Source organism: Peromyscus eremicus, chromosome X (assembly GCF_949786415.1).
Source record: "Peromyscus eremicus chromosome X, PerEre_H2_v1, whole genome shotgun sequence".
NCBI classification, from domain to species: domain Eukaryota; kingdom Metazoa; phylum Chordata; class Mammalia; order Rodentia; family Cricetidae; genus Peromyscus; species Peromyscus eremicus.
This window is the reverse complement of record NC_081439.1, coordinates 56,040,453-56,058,090: the sequence shown is the minus strand read 5'-3', so window position 1 is coordinate 56,058,090 and position 17,638 is coordinate 56,040,453. Positions and strand designations below refer to the sequence as shown.

Below are 17,638 nucleotides of genomic sequence, written 5' to 3'. Positions count from 1 at the left end.
CACCCTTTGTGTGGGCAGTGGCGGTGGGGGAAAGCCCTGTGAGGGTGGGGAGGGGTCCTTTTGAAACACAGACATATGTGGGAGGGAGCTGGGAGAGGTGGGGGCCAGCGCTTGTTTGCACACAGGGGAACAGGGCTTGGGAAAGGGCGCACCTTGCAAATAAGTGACACAGCTAGGATTCGAACTCTGCTTTGTCAAATGCGAAGTCTGGGACTTTTCCTTCAGTAGTTGACAGGGGTCCTGGCAAGGAAACTTCTGCTGGACACACCTGACTTCTGAGGGAGTCCTGGGGGCGGGCACGGATTCAGAGTAACAAGGGAGGGCCACTGGGGGAGAGGGAGGAAATTAGGGGCCATATCCAGAGGAGAGAGAGGTCGAGGGTCTGCAGGGTGTCAGATGCTGAACGTACAGGGTGGAAGGGGACAGCCCTTTCAGAAATACAGGGGCAGGCCTGGCTCAGGTAGCCAGGGAAAGTATGCTGCACGCACGCACTCTCTTTTTCTCCCTCCCTCTCTCTCTCTCTCTCTCTCTCTCTCTCTCTCTCTCTCTCTCTCTCTCTCTCTCTGTCTCTCTCTCACCTGAGCCATTTCTGTAGCATTTCCTGTCTCTCTAGAAGAGGCTGCCATTTATTCTTCAAACAAAAGAAAGGAGGTATGTGAATTAGATAGCAATAGGCCCTAAACAATGAAAAAGAAAGAAGCAAGCAAACCAACGAGCCAGAAGAAGAAGAGGCGGAAGAGGGCTCCCAGGGTGGCTTTGCCAGGCTCCTCTCTGCAGCTTCAAGGCACCCTTCCTCCTGCCCTTTTCTTCTCTACATCAGCAAAATGCCAACCAAGGCCAGCTTATCCAGGGGGAGGTCAGAAAGGAGGGTGCAGGAGAAAGAACTTCAACACACACTCAAACCACCTCTTCATTTACTGTAAAATCCTGTTTAATGTGTAACGTTTGCCGACAGAGAGGCCTTGGGAACTGGGGACTGGGGGCAGCCCTGACCAAGCCCCACTCCAGTGTATCTGCCTGCTTCTCCCTCCACAACTCCCTCACCCTAGACATGTCCTCCTTTTCCTCCTGGCAGCCAGCAGCAAGGCAAGCGCTGCTTTTCCTCTGCCTGCGCTCGCTCCCCTCCCTTCTCCACCCACGAGGCAGAGCCCCTCCTCCACTGCGCTTGCCCACATCCCTCCCCACTGATATGACTCCCGAAGTGGGGTACCTGACAGCATGGGGGTTAAGATTAGTTTCGTAATTGGAAACACCGACACAGCATCTCATCTCTCGTCTCAGGGAGAGGGAGAGGGAAGAGGAAGGGGTACAGGCAGAAAGAGCTGCCCACCCCCTCAGTAACCTTGAGCCCGGGTGCAGAGGTGGCTCCCCACTCCCCAGCCGGAGAGTTCCTAGACCGAAAGCTCTCTGAGGAAGGGGAGTAGCGAGGGAAGGAAGGTTTTGATGGAGTAATCCCTAGCAGGCAGAGGCCTGCTCACCGGCATAGGAGAAGGAGGGGCAGGCCTGGGCTGGGGGAGGGAGGGGTGGGATGGGAGGTTGCCTGGTACAGGGCCTCAGCAGGCTGAACATCGGTCGCTCTTCTCAGCTAGCCCGGCCCCGCTGCCAGGGCTGCGGCGCAGTATGTCTTTCAGAGAGCCATCCTGCTCGCTCAGCAGCTTGTTGATCTCATTCTGCTTGTATTCAGGTGAGAGGCGGTGGCCGAAGCCCGAACCCTTGCGGGAGGGCGGATTGGAGCGGCGCTGAGCACGGCGGGCACAGGCCCGGATGATGAGGTACACCACCTCCGCCACGTTGAGGATAATGCAGATGCCGGAGGCGGCGAGCATAAAGACAGTGAAGACGGTTTTCTCGGTGGGGCGGGACACGAAGCAGTCCACTGTGTTGGGGCAGGGGTAGGCCTCGCACTTGACCAGCCGCACCATGGCGTACCCGGGGTAGAGTAGATAGAAGACATACATGAAGACTGCCTCGAACAGCAGCCGGAAGACCACGCTGATGACATAGGTCCACCACAGTGTCCCTGAGATGTGCACCTTGTGCCTCTTCACTTCTTCCAGGTGGAGGGGGTCCCCGTGGCCCTCCAGCCGTAGCATTTTCTTTTCTATGTGCTGTTGGTGAGCCACGTGCATTGCCACGAGGAGAGCTGGGGTGGAAACCAAGATAAGCTGCAGGGACCACAGGCGCACGTGGGAGATGGGGAAAAACTGGTCATAGCAGACGCTGTTGCAGCCAGGCTGGAGGGTGTTGCAGATGAAAGAAGACTTCTCATCACCCCACACACTTTCTGCAGCCACCACCAGCACCATGATTCTGAAGATGAAGATGACAGACAGCCATACTCGGCCAATGGCGGTAGAGTGCCGATTCACGCCACTGAGCAAGGTGTACAAACCTGTCCAGTTCATCCTGCCTCATTCACACCTGTGAAACAAGAGGCAGGAAGCAAGCTGTCAGAAGGTTAGGGCAGGAAGCTGGGCATAGGAATGCTCCCTCCCCTGCCCCCATCTCTTCCAAGAGCCAGAAAGCAAGGATAGTCATAGCTTTCCTCATCAATCCCTCTTGGCACCAGCCTCTCCTCCTCATTCGCTTGACTTGACCTCTCTGAGTCCCATCCCCTTTCTTCACATACATCCAGCATTCTTTCCTCTTGAGTCCCTCTCTTGACCAGGCCTATCTTGTTCTGCTATTAGCCAGCTCTTCCGGCTCCCCTCCCCCAGCTCCTTTGCACCTGACTTATGGCAAACCCAGAAAGCCCGGTTACCTCGGGGAGCGCCTATCCTTGAGGCCACCCAGACAGCTCCCCTATGGTCTCATGTCTGTGTAGGGGGAGTGGTCCCTGTGGTCGCGCCTGCGTCCCAATTCATCGCCTCCCGGTGCTGGAGAGTCATATGCTGCTTTATACCCAGTGTCTGTACAATGGGACCTTTGTGGGGCGCTGAACAACACCCTTTAGAATTCAGATCAAACGCCCTGACTTCCGCCCACCCTACACACAGAGCACTTGTGTCCCAGCGCCGGACACCCAGCCTGCACCCACCTGTTCTGTGCCCGCCCGGTCCATCGCCGCACCCGCCCCATGGTCCCACCAGAATAATGGCTCTGGGGGAGGGAGATAGAACACAGACAGGTGCATGTAAGCCAGGACCCCAGGGAGCCAGGAGCCTCTGGACTAAGGGCCTCCTCCATATTTCTACCAGAAACAGAGTCAGCAGGAGTCTTCCTAGGCTTAGGTCCCCTTCCGGGTATGGATGAGCTAGAAGGGAGGAAACTTAGGGCATCTCGTTTATCAATCCAGAAGTGTACTAATCATTTTCCCCACGCACTCTTTCTTTTGACCCATTTAACAATCCTGTTATCCACTCAAAATCACACAGCCAAAAAGATGAAGTACAAAAGACTCTGAGGCAGACGACTAGGGTCTGAGGGCAGAAGAATCCTTGCACTTCTGCAGATGGTGTCAACCAAAGAAAAAGCTAGCCATTAAAAAAGAAAAGAAAAGAAGGTTAATTTGCTGTCACCTTGAAAGACACAAAAACCAAGGAAGCTGTCCAGCAAATTGTGACTGTGTCTCCTTAAACTGCAGGAAAGGGACCCTCTCCAGGGGGTGGGTAGGTGGGCACCTGGTGAGAACAAGCCAAGGGGAAAAAAATGATAAAGCCATCAGGCAAGTAGCACGTTAGACCGTGGATTATGCAAGGGTCATGTAGCTTCTGTTTGTGTCCTGATTCTTCACCCAAAATGACCTTGGGCTATTTACTGACTTTGGATGAGCCTGCTTACTCATCTGTTAATGGCGTCTATGCCCAGGGTGGCAGTGGGAGTCAATGGAGATACCTGCTCAGGTTTCTCAAGTGGTTAGCAAAGGGTTAAGAGCTGTCTCTGGAAGAGGAAACAATACTGCCTTGGGCAGCCAAATGGTCTGCCAAGCCCACGATCTCTCCTTTTTCTCTCCAGTACTATGTGGTTGACCTAGAGTGTCTGACATAGAACAGACAGCTCAGCTGCTGCCCTGGCCCCAATGTCAAGTGCATATTGTAACCTCCTGCTTATGAGCATGCCAATGACTCCAGGGAGGAAATTCTCCTCTCTCCCTTAGGCAGACAAAGAAGGCCTCTCCCCACCTCCCACCACTTCTGCCATTGACGTTGAAAGGAGACTGTGCTAGAAGCAGGGAGCTGGATGAGAGCACCTCAGGCCTGCACCTAGAGAAATGCAGCACAATGCAGTGCATTTTCTGCCTTACCCAAGGCACCGCCACAATAGGGGTGGCGGGTGCAGGGAGAAGCCTTGTAATCACTTCTGGGTGGCTCTCTGGCTTATGGAGGGAAAAGGCAGGGAAATAGTTACTGGAAATGTTGGGAGTGAGAGAAAAGAAAGGGGAAACTGCGGCAGGTGGTCCACACCTGTCTTCAGGCTATCTAGGGTGTGATGGTTTAGGGAGGAAGGCTCACTTGAGCTCAGAAGCTTTAGACCAAGGCCAGGCATGATGATGCATACCTGTAATCTCAGCACTTTGAAAGCGGAGGATCAAGAGGTCAAGGCCAGCCTGAGCTACATTGTGAGTTCAAGCACACACACACACACACACACACACACACACACACACACACTTATAAAAATAAAGGAAAAAAGAGTTCTACACCCTTTTAAGTGCAACTTAGTGAGGTCCAGTCACAAAAATAAAGCAGGAGTAGAGGAAGAAGTCTACGGGACATTAGTTACTTCTCTACATGATGTTTCTTTGTTTAGTTTTTTTTTTTTAAAGGTCCTGTCAGGCATGGCGACACACATCTTTAATCTCAGCACTCGGGGAGGTAAAGATAGGCAAATTGCTTTGAGTTCAAGGCCAACCTGGTCTACATAGTGAGTTCTAGGTGAGCAAGGGCTACAAAGTGAGACCTCCCCTGTCTCAAAAAACAAAAAGAGTGGGTTGTGGTGGTGTACACCTCTATTCCCAGCACTCAGGAAGCAGAGACAGGCAAGGTCTCCAATGAATTAGAGGTCTGCCTCGTCTACACTAAGTTCCAGGACAGCTAGGGCTACATAGAGAGACCCTGTCTCAACCATCGCACCCCCCCCCTCAAAAAAAGAAAAGAAGGAAAGGAAGGATGGAGGGAGGAAAACCTTTTGCCAATAAGATGTTTTATGTTTTACAGACTAGACTGGGTATTTGGGTCAAAGGTAAAGGGCTTGTTGTGCAGCCCTGGACATGAGGAGTAACATGGGCTGGCAAGATGGCCAGTGGGTAAGGGTGCTTGCTGCCAAGCCTGATGACCTGAGTCTGATACCAGAATCCACATGGTGAAAGGTGAGAAGTGACTTCTGTAAGTTGTCCTCTGACTTGCGCACACCTAAATGTAATAAAAAAAAAACCCAATTCCTGCAAGAATAAGCATTTGTCAAGGATATACTAAATATGTGCCAAGCCCTTGAACATGTACTCTTTCCTGTGAGCCTCAGAACAATCTTGGGGGCCTTTGCGATGACTCAGCAGGCCAAAGCATTTGTCATGCAAGCCTGATGACTGGAGGAAAGTACCAGCTCTTGAAAGTTGTCCCCTGACTTCCATGTGTGCCAGGACACTAACGCACCCACACTGACACCCATACACATGTAAATACACATGTAAATAGGCTGACAATATATAAAAGAAAAAAGTTAAGGAACAGCTTTGGGAGGTAGGGCATTAGACTTTGAGAGAGGTAAGGCTGACGTGAGAACTCACATTCTGTCCATAAATTCTTTTTTTTTAATTTTTAAGTTTTACTTTTTTTCCTCTCCATAAATTCTATGGCATCTTACAGAGTTACCACTTTATCTTTCCACATTTGTTCAGGGCTGAGGAGGTTCGAAGCTCCCTTCCTCTCTTTCCTTCCCAGGGTTTCTCTGGCCTCCTGATTTGGCCCATTTCCCTTTTCTCAGGCTGTTCCCATGAACTCCAAAGCTAACTTAGGTGTTCTCTCTCTCTCTTTTCCCCTCAGAGGTGCCCCATACATCTCCTGACCAACCTCAAGTTTCTAGGTCCTTCTAAGAAATTCTCTGCCTCTTAATTTCTTGAGTTTCCTGGGACACAGCCAGTAGCTACCTTTAGGACCTCTAAGAACCCTTGTGTGGGCACTGGGATTTCAACTTTTGCTTTGTTTATGTCAACCTCAGTACCTCAAGGGTGCATTCTAAAAACATCCAGGGGAGTGACCTGATTTTGAAATCCAAACTGTTTTCCTGACTTTAGGTTAAAGTCCAGATATTGATATGGTTGGAGTTGCACCAGGCATGTTCTGCTCTGTGTTTAATTAGACAGGGTTTCTGAGGCCTTGTCAGGCTTTGGATTCAGGTTTGCCCAGCACTTGAGCATAGTACAAAAGCAGGAGCTCACGGAACATTCTGTAGTGTTATCCCCAATTTTCAGACCAGGAAGTTGAGGCTCAGAGAAAGAGAGAGAGGTTCACTGGCAATTGGTCTACTGCCAACTAATGGAATCAAATTCCAAATTGATTTTCCTCTGACCCCAAAGCCTTTGAGCAGGGCACTGCTCCTGAGGGCCCCTCTTCTCAAGGAATGTTTGTTGTAAGACAGGGCACACAACCCCAAAAGCTGTACTCCTGTACATGCTGGCATGTGTGCACATACATGGTATATTATTGATTACTTCAGTCTTGCTGGGCGGTGGTGGTGCATGCCTTTAATCCCAGCACTCAGGAGGCAGAGCCAGGTGGATCTCTGTGAGTTCGAGGCCAGCCTGGTCTACAGAGCGAGATTCAGGACAGGCACCAAAAGTACACAGAGAAACCCTGTCTCGAAAAATAAAAAAAAATTACTTCAGTCTCCCTTCCTACCCTGTCATTCCTTCCAACTGCATGTGAATCCTTGTGTTTTGTGGGTTTGGGCAACATGACTCTGGTGGGGCTGGATGAGGTTACACTCAGACCCAGACACCAGGGTTGAGGATGTGGCTCAGTTGGTAGAGTGCTTGCCTAGTCAGCATGAAGCCCTGGGTTCGATCCCCAGAAGTGGTAGTACATGTATTTGTTCCCAGCTCTCTGGAGGTGGAAGTAAGAAGGATCAGGCATTCAAGGATATCCTTAGCTACATAGTAAGTCTGAGGCCAGCCTGGGCTACACAAGACCCTGTTTCAAAAACAAGTAAACAATAAGAAGAAAAAAAACCCCAAACTCTATGCTCCATCTCTATGCTCCATTCCTATCACCCAGCCCACCATGGTCAAGAAGGGACATGAGGCTTTCTGGGAGACTTCCTTCTGAATTTTGGGGTGCTTTCGTCAGGTTGGTGTGGTTGAAGCCAGTCTCACCTGGCTCCTTCCCTTTTCCTGCTATCTTCACGCCTCCACCCTGTGGTTCTATAGAATCTCAGGTACTGACTTGGGCTCCACCCTGGCATCCATCTGTTGTGGCCAGGCTTGCTCACCATGACCAGTCTACTAATTCACTTTTCTCTCTCCCCGTCCCTGCTGCCGCCTTTCAGAAAGCCTCTGCTGACATTCCTTCTCTTGTCACTGACTGGGTTATTGCTCCTTGCTCCTCCATCATCCACTTCACTTGTTGGTGTTATTTGGGCTCATTGTGGCAGCCACATTTACAGAACGCGTCCTGTGTATCAGGAATTGCGTGTTCATGAACTCTCTCATCCTCCAAACAACCCCAATTCGCGCATGTAGCCAGATTAGTCTGGAACTCCCAGTCCTCATGCCTCAAGCCTTCAGAGTACTGGGATTATAGACATATGTCACTCTGCCTGGCAAATGCTGTGACTGGTTAGCAGGTGGTAGACAAGTAGTAAAAGTCAGATTGCAAAGCATGTTGACCCTCTGCCCAGCCTGGATCCCTTACCGATGGCTTCTGCCTATTAAAACTTCTCTTGTGGCTGGGCTAGTTGGTACACTCTTTTCATCCTAGTACTCACTCAGGAGACAGAGGCAGGAGGATCTGTGAGTTGAGCCCAGACTGGTTTATATAGCAAGTTCAAGGCCAGCTAAGGCTACATAGTGAGACCCTGTCTCAACAAAACAAAACAAAACAAAACTTTCGCATATATTCTGTTTCCCCCCATCTCACTTTCTAAGTCCTCAGGTTCTCATATGCCATTCCTGACAGCTGGAATGACTTGTGAACAGCTGGGAGCCACCCTTCCAGTCTGTCGTTGAACCATCAGTTACCATCAGGTTCAGCTTGTGCTTGCCTGCCCCCCTCAAGCAAATGGAAAGGCATACTCCCACATCCTAGGCTCTGTTGGCAGGGCCATAGCAGATATATGCCTGCTTTACCTTGTAGTCAAGAAAAGCAGCAGCATGTGGCATTGTCTGACAGTCCCAGGGAACCCTGCATGCCAGAAAATGTCTCAGAAAGGCAAACTTGGCCACCTTATGTTTCCAGTTCTTCAAGTCTGTCTTCCCGGGAATCTAACCCTATGGGCATGAGCAGAATCTTTGGCTGAGGAAAATGAGTGAGAAGAGAAGGGACATGGAGCCTGGAAAGAAGGTAAGAGCTGGAGGCTCAAGAGAGAGTCTAAGCAGGCTGGGCACCTAGCGGGAGGACGTCATCCCAGCTCAGAGGAGAGCACAGAAAGGCCCCGAGTGGCTGAAGTTAGGAGAAGTCAAGACCCAGGCCTCTTCCCAGCCAGCATTTCTACCCCAGCACCATATCAGCACACCGTGGTCCCCCTCCCTCAGTCCCCACACTCCTCACCTCCCTGGCACTACCACACCTGGTTGCAGCTGTCTTTTCCCAGGGAATGTATGCAGGCGTGTCTGCTCAATGCCACTAGGTACTGTTAAAGCCCAGCCCAGGGGAGGGACAACAAGCCAGGGACCGGAGCTTGACATGGCCCATAGCCCAAGAGGAAGCAGAGAAACATTAACCAGCCCCACCCCTGTCCCACACACAATCATTAAACAAGATTGATCCCCGAGCTCTCAATGGATTTGGACCCAGATTTCATGTCCTGTTCCAGAGGAAGAGAAGCATCATTGCCACCAAAATGCCATGTTGGGCTCTATTTGAGGTACTGAACTACACCTGGTTGCTTTATACCCTTCAGCTGTGCCCAACTCTTGGCCTTCAGTAGACACACTGTGGGCAAGCAGCAGAGAGGACTCCGGTGCTGGATGCTGTCTCTTCTAGATCCCAGCCTCTACAACTACAGATAATTGAGAAGACAAAAACACCTGAGGTCAGAATGGAGGATGGCCTCACTCTCTCCCTATATAGCAAGACCAGGGCATCATTTGCTTACTGTCCATGTATTTAATAGCTGGAGATAGACTGCAGTATTTCCAGTTACATCCCCAAACCATAAAACCTATCCAGAAATTATCTTCTACTCTTGGGGCCAAGGCAGTTGATCCTCAAAGTGTGCCATCTGCAAGCAGGGACTCTTGGCAATCATTTAGGTAAACAGAGAATGTCAACCATTAACCAAAAACTCCATTTTGTTTCGAGGTCTCTACGCTAAAGGCTCACCTGAGGATCCTGCTTATTCTCCAACCTGGACCACTGAGGAAACAAGTGAAGAGACAATTTCCTGCCTTCTGATTGAGCTCACTGCTAGAAATCAAGCCAGGGCCTCAGCTTCCCTCAGCCAAATCTGAGTTATGCCAGAAATGTCAGCAGCTAAGTCTTTACTGGATACCCATGGGGAAGCCAGCAAAGGCTACATGCTGTGGTCAGGGGGCAGAGGAAGAGAGAACATGCTGACTCTTAGAGCATGTATTGGGCTGGAGGTGTGGCCCAGTGTACAGTACTTAGCCTTGGGTTGAATGTCCAACACTTGGTACATCAATGAACAAGCTAACGGAATTTAATAATCTCTTGAGGCTACATGGCCAAGACCAAAATGATTGCTTTGTGTATTCTGGCAACATGGTTCTGAGTCTGACAGTGAGAGAGTTCAAAGGGGAAGAGAAGAAGAGACTAATATAGGGCTGGATGTGATGGCACACACCTTTAGTCCCAGCATTTGGGAGGCAGAGACAGGCAGAGGCAGGCAGCCTGGTCTACAGAGTGAGCTCCATCCAGGACAGCCAAGGCTACACAGAGAAACACACCTGTCAGAATGGCTAAGATAAAAACACAAGTGACAGCTCATGCTGGTGAGGATGTGAAGCAAGGGGAGCACTCCTCCATTGCTGGTTGGAATGCAAGCTTGTACAGTCACTTTGGAAATCAATATGGGGGTTCCTCAGAAAATTGGGAATCAGTCTAACTCAAGACCCAGCTATACCACTCCTAGGCATATACCTAAAGGATTCTCTATCCTGCGACAAGGACACTTGCTCAACTATGTTCATAGAAGCTTATTCATAATATCTAGAACCTGGAAACAACCTAGATGTCCCTCAACCAAAGAATGGATAAAGAAAATGTGATACATACACACAATGGAGTATTACTCAGTGGTAAAAAAAAATTACAACATGAAGTTCTCGGGCAAATGGATGGAACTAGAAAAAAATTATCCTGAGTGAGGTAACCCAGACCCAGAAAGACAACAAGGTATGTATTAACTCATAAGTGGATATTAGCTGTAAAGTAAAGGATAACTGTGCTACAGTCTACATACCCAGAGAGGCTAAGTAACAAGGAAGATTCAAGGAGGAAATGCATAGTTCTCCCTGGGAAGAGGAACTAGAAGAGATTTAGTGGGTAGACTGGGGGTGGGTGGGGATGGGAACAGGAGGGATCAGGTGACAGTGGTGGGAGATGGAGAGAGAGAATAGGAGAAATGAGTTGAATCGGGGGAGGATTTGGGGGACTATGTAGAAACTTAGTGCAATGGGAACTCCCTGGAATCTACAAGGTTGACCTTAGTGTGGACTTCTAGTAATGGGGGATACAGAGCCTGAACCAGCCACCTCCTGTAATTAGGCAAGCCTTCTAGTGATTGGACTGGGGCACCAAACCAGCCACAAAATCTCCAACCTACAGTTTGTCCTGCCTGTAAAATGTGCTGAGGTAAAGGTGGCACAGGACTTGTGGGAGTGGCCAACCAATGACTAGTCTAACTTGAGACTCACCCCACAGGAGGGATCCCATGCCTGACACTACCTGGATGGCCAGGAACCAAGGCTGGATGGCCCAGAGACCCAGGATAGAACCAAACATGACTGGCAAAAAATAAGTCAATGAGTTGATTCCTAATAATAATGCTCTATACTCACAGGTCAATTCCTAGCCTAATCGTCATCAGGAAGGCTTCCTCTGGGAGCTGATGGGAAGAACAGATAGATGTACAGACCCAAAGCCAAACATTATGCCTAGTTGGGGAACCCGAGGAAGAGGTGGGGGGAAGGATTGTAGGAGCCTAAGGGGTTGAGGACACCAGAAAAACATGGCCCACAAAATCAACTAAGCAGGACTCATAGGGGCTCACAGAGGTGGAAGCAACAGTCACAAATCCTGCATGGGTCTGAGCTAGGTCCTCTACATGTATGTTATAGTTGCATACTTGTGGGACTCCCAGCAGTGGGAGTAGGGGCTGTCTCTGACTCTTTTGCCTGCTTTTGAGACCCTTTTCCTCCTAAGGGCTTGCCTTATCCAGCCTTGATATGAGGGTTTGTGCCTAGTCTTACTATAACTTTTTTTTTTTTTTTTTTGGTTTTTCGAGACAAGGTTTCTCTGTGTAGCTTTGCGCCTTTCCTGGAACTCACTTGGTAGCCCAGGTTGGCCTCGAACTCACGGAGATCCGCCTGCCTCTGCCTCCCAAGTGCTGGGATTAAAGGCGTGCGCCACCACCGCCCGGCTTACTATAACTTGTTATGCCAACTTCAGTTGACATCCCTGGGAGGCCCGCTCTTTTCTGAAGGCAAACGGAGGAGGAGTGGATCTGGGGTGAGGGGAGGTGTGTGTGTGGTGGACTGGGAGGATTGGAGGGGGGAAACTGCAGTTGGGATGTAAAATATGAGAGAAGAACAAAAAAAGAAAACGAGTAAGAAACTGATGTAGTCAGGGAAGGTTTCTTAGATGAGGCAAGGTTTGAGCAGAGACGGGAAAGATAGGAGGGGGAAGGAAATGAGAAGGTAGAGCTAGAATTCCAAGGAGGAGGAACTGTGTGAGAAAGGCAAAGAACAGAAAGGAATAAAGCTCACCTGTGGCCAGCAAGGAGCCGTCAACCAGTCAGCCAGGGGGTTCAGAGCACTGGCAGCATATAAAATCATCTAGGGAATTCTTTCAGTGAGTCTCTGCAGAAGCTGGTATGTGACACCAAGCCAGAATCCCCGGGGCACGATGTCATTTTGATTCTTAGTGATTCTTGCTCAATTTAGGCTGGAGTGGATGGTAAAAGGACTAAGCATTTCTTGAGTACTTGGTGGCTGAATGGCAGTGTCCAAAGTGTTTTGCAAGTACTATTTTGAGCCTTAAATTTATTCTATGAAGTAATATTCCTTGTTATTGAGGAATTAAGGCACAGAGAGATTGAGTAACATATGTAAGCTCTCTTGGCTAGTAAGTAAGAAAGCTGGATTTGAACTCAGGCACTCCCGAGTGCTGGGATTAAAGGCGTGTGCCACCACCGCCCGGCTGAACTCAGGCACTACACCAGAGTTGATGAGCTCCGCAGTTTCCGTTGAGAACTGGCATTAAGAGGCTGGGAAGATGGCTCAGAGGTTAAGATCACTGGGTGCTCTTCCGGAGAACCTGGGTTTGATTCCAGCACCCACATTTCAGCTAACAACCACCTGTAACTCTGGTTCCAGAGGATCCAATGCCTTCTTCTGACCTCCATGGGCATCCGGAACTCACATGCTGCACAGAGACATCCAGGCAAAATGCTCATCAATATAAAATAGTTAATAATAATAATAATAACAACAACAACAATAATAATTGGTGTAAGGGACTGGAGAGATGGCTCAATTGCTACTCTTCAGAGGACCTAAGTTTGGTGCCCATCACCCACATGGGGTGTCTCACAACTCTCTGACACCTAGGCCCACATGGCCCACACTTCATAGTCGCACACTCATTAGTAAAATGTAAGAACAAATTGGGGCCAGAGAGATGACTCTAAGGTTTAATTCCCAGCATCCACACGGGTGCTTGTAGATCTCTGTACTTGGGGGTTGGAAGCAGAAGAATCAGGAATCTCACCTGTATAGTGATGTCCAGGCCTGTTAGGGCTATATAGTGAGACTCTGTCTCAACACACATACACACACACACACACACACACACACACACACACACACACACACCCCAAACAAAACATACAAAATAGTGTGAGTAAGAAGCAGTCCCCGATAAGCTAGCAGGAGGGTGAAATAGGCAGAATGATTATTAGCCAGGGAAGAGCTCCTAAGGGTTGGTCTCACAAAAGAAGCACAGCTGCCCGTGTTACAGGACACAGAGGGGCTGGACATTTCAGGGGACAGGAAGCTCCTGTTAGACGAACAGGCAGAACTCCTGGGAAGGAAACTCCAGGTCAATTATCAGCATACTCAAGGTTCCTGGGAGATCTGGCAGGGCTTCTTTGAGAGGTTTATAGTTCTGGGCCACATGAATATAGGGTCTCTCTGTGTAGCCCTGGCTATCCTGGAACTCACTCTGTAGACCAGGCTGGCCGTGAACTCAGAGATCCATCTGCCTCTGCTGGGATTAAAGGCATGTGCCACCACCCAGTGCAAATAAATATTTTAAAAGATATTGCTATTAGAACAACTTGTCCAGGGCCTGTTAGCCCTTGGCTCATTTCCTTACTGAAATGCTGTGCAAGAAAGGAAGGAAGGGAGGTTGGAGAAAAGAGAGATAGGAGGAGGAGAATGGCTAGGTAGGGTCTGTCTATCAGCTCCCTATAAGCAGCTGAATGCAGCTGCTCCCTTGACTCCTCAGCAGAGTTTCTTCTCAATAATGAAGGTTTTCGGGACAGTGTTTAAGCATTTTATGTCAGCCTGATGGTTTCCTGGAGTCCACTCAAGGTGTTCCTCATTAGATCCTGACACGTACAAGGTAAGAGACCCTTAAGACAATACGGCTGCTGTCTCCAGCACAGCTCCATCGTCGGCCCAAACAAGGGCTCTCATTCCTGTTCCACCCAAGACTTCGACAAAGGATGGAGAAAAACTGATCGTATTATATAGGGCATGTCTGACCAGCAACACTGTCAGAGTTCAGAGCTCTGAGCTTCATGAACAGTATCAGCAGCCTGGTGAGAGAGATCTGCTCATGCTGTCACAGGAGTGTGACCCACTGCCTCAGCAACAGCAATCGCCTCACATATGGAGTCCATCATCTGAATGTCCCTGGGCTTCATTACCAAACAAAATGAGCCATTTGGGGTGGCTTTGATCAACGAGATGGCATTGTTGTATGGCTCAGGAGTCAAAGGGACAGTTTTCAATACAAATGACAGTTTTCAATACACATTGGCAAACACTTCCTAAGTGGGTCCTATGGGCTGAGGGAGATGGTTAACCCAGAAAAATCTACATACCGTTTCAATAGTTCCCACCTCAGCTCGGGCTATTGGGGAAAATGGAAATGGTTGTGGTAGTCCTAATTGCTATTGTTATTTATTTATTTACTTGCTTACTTATTTATTTACAAATCCTTTCAAAAGGCTACACAATCACATGGATGAATCTGTGCACCAGAAATTCATATTCTTAGGAGAGAGGCCAGCTGGAGGTAATTGTCAACATTTTTCCAAAGGTTTTTCTAGAGAACGGTGTTAGTCAGTTTCCCGTGACTGTGACTAAATACATGAGGTAATCACCTGATAAGCAGGAAAGGCGTATTTTGGCTCCAAGCTTAGGGTCGGTGGGCATACAAATACACATGCAGTAGCACATATACACACACACTAAATAATCAAATAAAATGTCCCAAGGAGGAAAGAAAAGACGGGACATTTGGAACTTTTGGGCTCTTATCATAATATTGCTTAACATGGGCCCTACCAACTACTATCCCTATCCTCTTCTTTACGCCCATGGGGGAGGGGTGCGTAGAACATGGTAGAACCTGCGGGATGACCTGGGAGGTAGGAACACCACCCAGATGAAATTCCATGCCAGATTTTCATCCAAGAGAATCAGAAGCTAGGGTTAAGTAATCAGAAGTGCAAGTCTCAGACCTGGAAAAATGAGGCCAAGTGTCAAACCTGAAGGGTGAGGCCCAAATGACAGAAGAATTAAGCTTGTTCTACGTTGGTCAACCAACTGATAAGCTGATGTCCTGCCCACGGAGTTGTTAGTAGTTAAAGTCCATTCCTTCCACTTCCTGCCTTTGTGTGACATTCCTTTAAATCTATCTCCCTATCTATAAGAGGGGTCACCCCGTATGTTTTCCCCCAAAAGTGTTCTAAGTAGGAATGTACTCATCCATCACCCGCACCTCAAACTAATGATTTAATAGAATATATGGGGCTGGAGAGATGACTCAGCAGTTAAGAGCACTTGTTGCTCTTGCAGAGGCCCTGGGTTTGATTCCCAGCACCCATATCCAGCTCACAACCATCTGTAACTCTAGTTCCATGGGTTCCAGTGGATCCAAAGCTCCCTTCTGGCCTCCATGAGCATGGGGAATGCATGTAGTTAATAGACTTACATGCAGACAAAACATTCATACACATAAAAATAATAAAATGATAATAAAGCATGTAAACTATACCCTAAATAGAGCCCTGGTAGTTACCTTTCCTGTTGAAAGATACTTTGGGCTAACCTACTCCCCTCTCAATTCGCCAAGCATGCCAGCAGTAACCCACAAATGCCTCATCCAGACTCCCCTAGCCTCAGGAACAACAATCTCCATCCCTGCTACTGCTATGAATCACTCAGTACTTCCAGATCAACAGACGGGGCGGTGCTGACAGCCGCTGGTAGGCCCAGGCCTCTGCTGGCAAACACTGTTCATGGGAGGGATGGTGGAATGTCCAGACAGAAAAACGAGGACAGCCTTCTTCCTGTTCTACCTGGCGCAGTCAAGACTGCTGCAAATCTAAGGACTGACTCATAGGGCCTTTAGAGCAGCAGAATCTAGGAACTCCATTCCCCTCTGTGTGAAGCTCCCACTCCCTTTCCATACATATCCATCAGTTTTGTCAGGGACAGGGAGCTAGAGTACATTGTTGCTGAGGCTTCAGGACAACTCCACCATGGAGGATTCCACCATCTGGTCCGGAGAAGCACCCATAATAGACTTCATCCAACCTCAACTTCCCTCTATAATACCTTGGTGCCTTCCACAAAGCCAATTCAGCTCTGCCTGGCCTATACAGTGCATGATCAACTCAAAGGGAAATGAAGTACAGCTGTGTATGTCCTCTTTTAACATTTTATATTGGCTTTTTGAGACAGGATCTCACACAGTCCTAGCTGACATTGAACTCGCTATTTAGTGGAGAGTGATCTAGAGCTCCTGGAGCACCGTCTTCACCTCCCTAAGGCTGGGATACAGGGGAGTACCATCACACCCATCTTCTGCATGCCTTCTCGGTGATGGCCTTGAATTCAGGATCCTTCTGCCTCAGCTACCCAGGTGCTGGGTTACAGGCATATCCCATCATACCCACTAGTTCCACCTTTTTAGCCCATAGTCCTTACTCTGCTCTGTGCCCCTGACTCCAGGCCATAGACTGTCTCCAGCCTTCGACCCCGATCCTGGCCTCACTCTGTGACTAAAGACTGCCTCTCCTCAACGCCTCTGCTCCCCCAACTCTCTTTCAGGTGAAAAGCTCTTCTGGTCAGATCCTGAGGCTCCTGCCCCCTCTGCTTACCCTAGAAGCAGACTTATCCAGCAGTCTGTGGGGGGCCCCATTTCAGGTATAAAGGGTTTCAGACTCTCTGAAGACACCTCCATTTGTCTAGCTTTTCTTCCACAAAAGACGAAGATGACTGAGCTGTTTCATTGTCTCCTAAAAAAATGGGTGTTCAGTGGCACTTGGCCTGCCAGTGTGGGGGCGTTCTGCAGAATGTCAAGCAGTTATTGATTTCTGAAGCTTTACAATAAACATTAACTGCTCTTTGCTGACATTTTACCCCGCGATGTCAGGGCAGGGCTGGGCTGAGCCACACAATGCACCAAGCTTTGGTTCATTCCTAGAGAAACAATATCACCTATGGGACTGGGCTTTACGTATTGACAAGGAAGCCTTCACTGCTACAGTATGAGTCACGAGTATTTCTGTAGCTACTTCACACCCATCACAAGCTTTTTGGCCTCTTTCTCCCAAGATTAGCTGACACTCTAAATTATGTGATTGTATATGCAGCACTGGAGTGGGTTTTATGCTTTTTGTTTTGTTTTGTTTTTGTTTTTCGAGACAGGGTTTCTCTGTATAACAGCCCTGGCTGTCCTGGAACTCACTCTGTAGACTAGGCTGGCCTCGAACTCACAGAGATGCAAGTCCCAAGTACTGGGACTAAAGATGTGTGCCACTGCTGCCCGGACTGTTTTGTTTGTTTGTTTGTTTGTTTGTTTTTGCAAGGGAACTTCGCTGACCACTCTTCCCACTCTGTGCTGTGCTAAGCGTCTTACACGGACAACCCGCCATCAGAAAACCTTTTACCACTTGTCTCTCTTCAGCGTCTCAAGGACACCATATGCCACGTCTGGGTGGTAACTAAGACTGGACATCTACCCTTTTTCTTTCGTTTTTGTGGTTCTCTGGCCCCAACTTGGTGTGG

The 17,638-nt window shown here is 48.9% G+C and overlaps 1 protein-coding gene across 2 annotated transcripts; it reads right to left on the bottom strand.

Annotated features, from left to right (window-relative positions):
- Window positions 1–909: 909 nt before the first annotated feature.
- On the bottom strand, window positions 910–8,792 carry Gjb1 (gap junction protein beta 1). Of its 2 annotated transcripts, none has more exons than XM_059250772.1 (2): window positions 8,722–8,792; window positions 910–2,421 (listed from the first exon to the last, which is right to left on the bottom strand). In XM_059250772.1, exon 2 carries the CDS (start codon window positions 2,403–2,405, stop codon window positions 1,554–1,556), a length of 852 nt encoding a protein of 283 aa, XP_059106755.1. In that variant the 5' UTR covers window positions 2,406–2,421; window positions 8,722–8,792; the 3' UTR covers window positions 910–1,553. The 2 variants fall into 2 exon arrangements, with proteins under 2 accessions (XP_059106755.1, XP_059106753.1); XM_059250770.1 differs by having other exon boundaries at window positions 8,703–8,774.
- Between the last annotated feature and the right edge of the window lie 8,846 nt (window positions 8,793–17,638).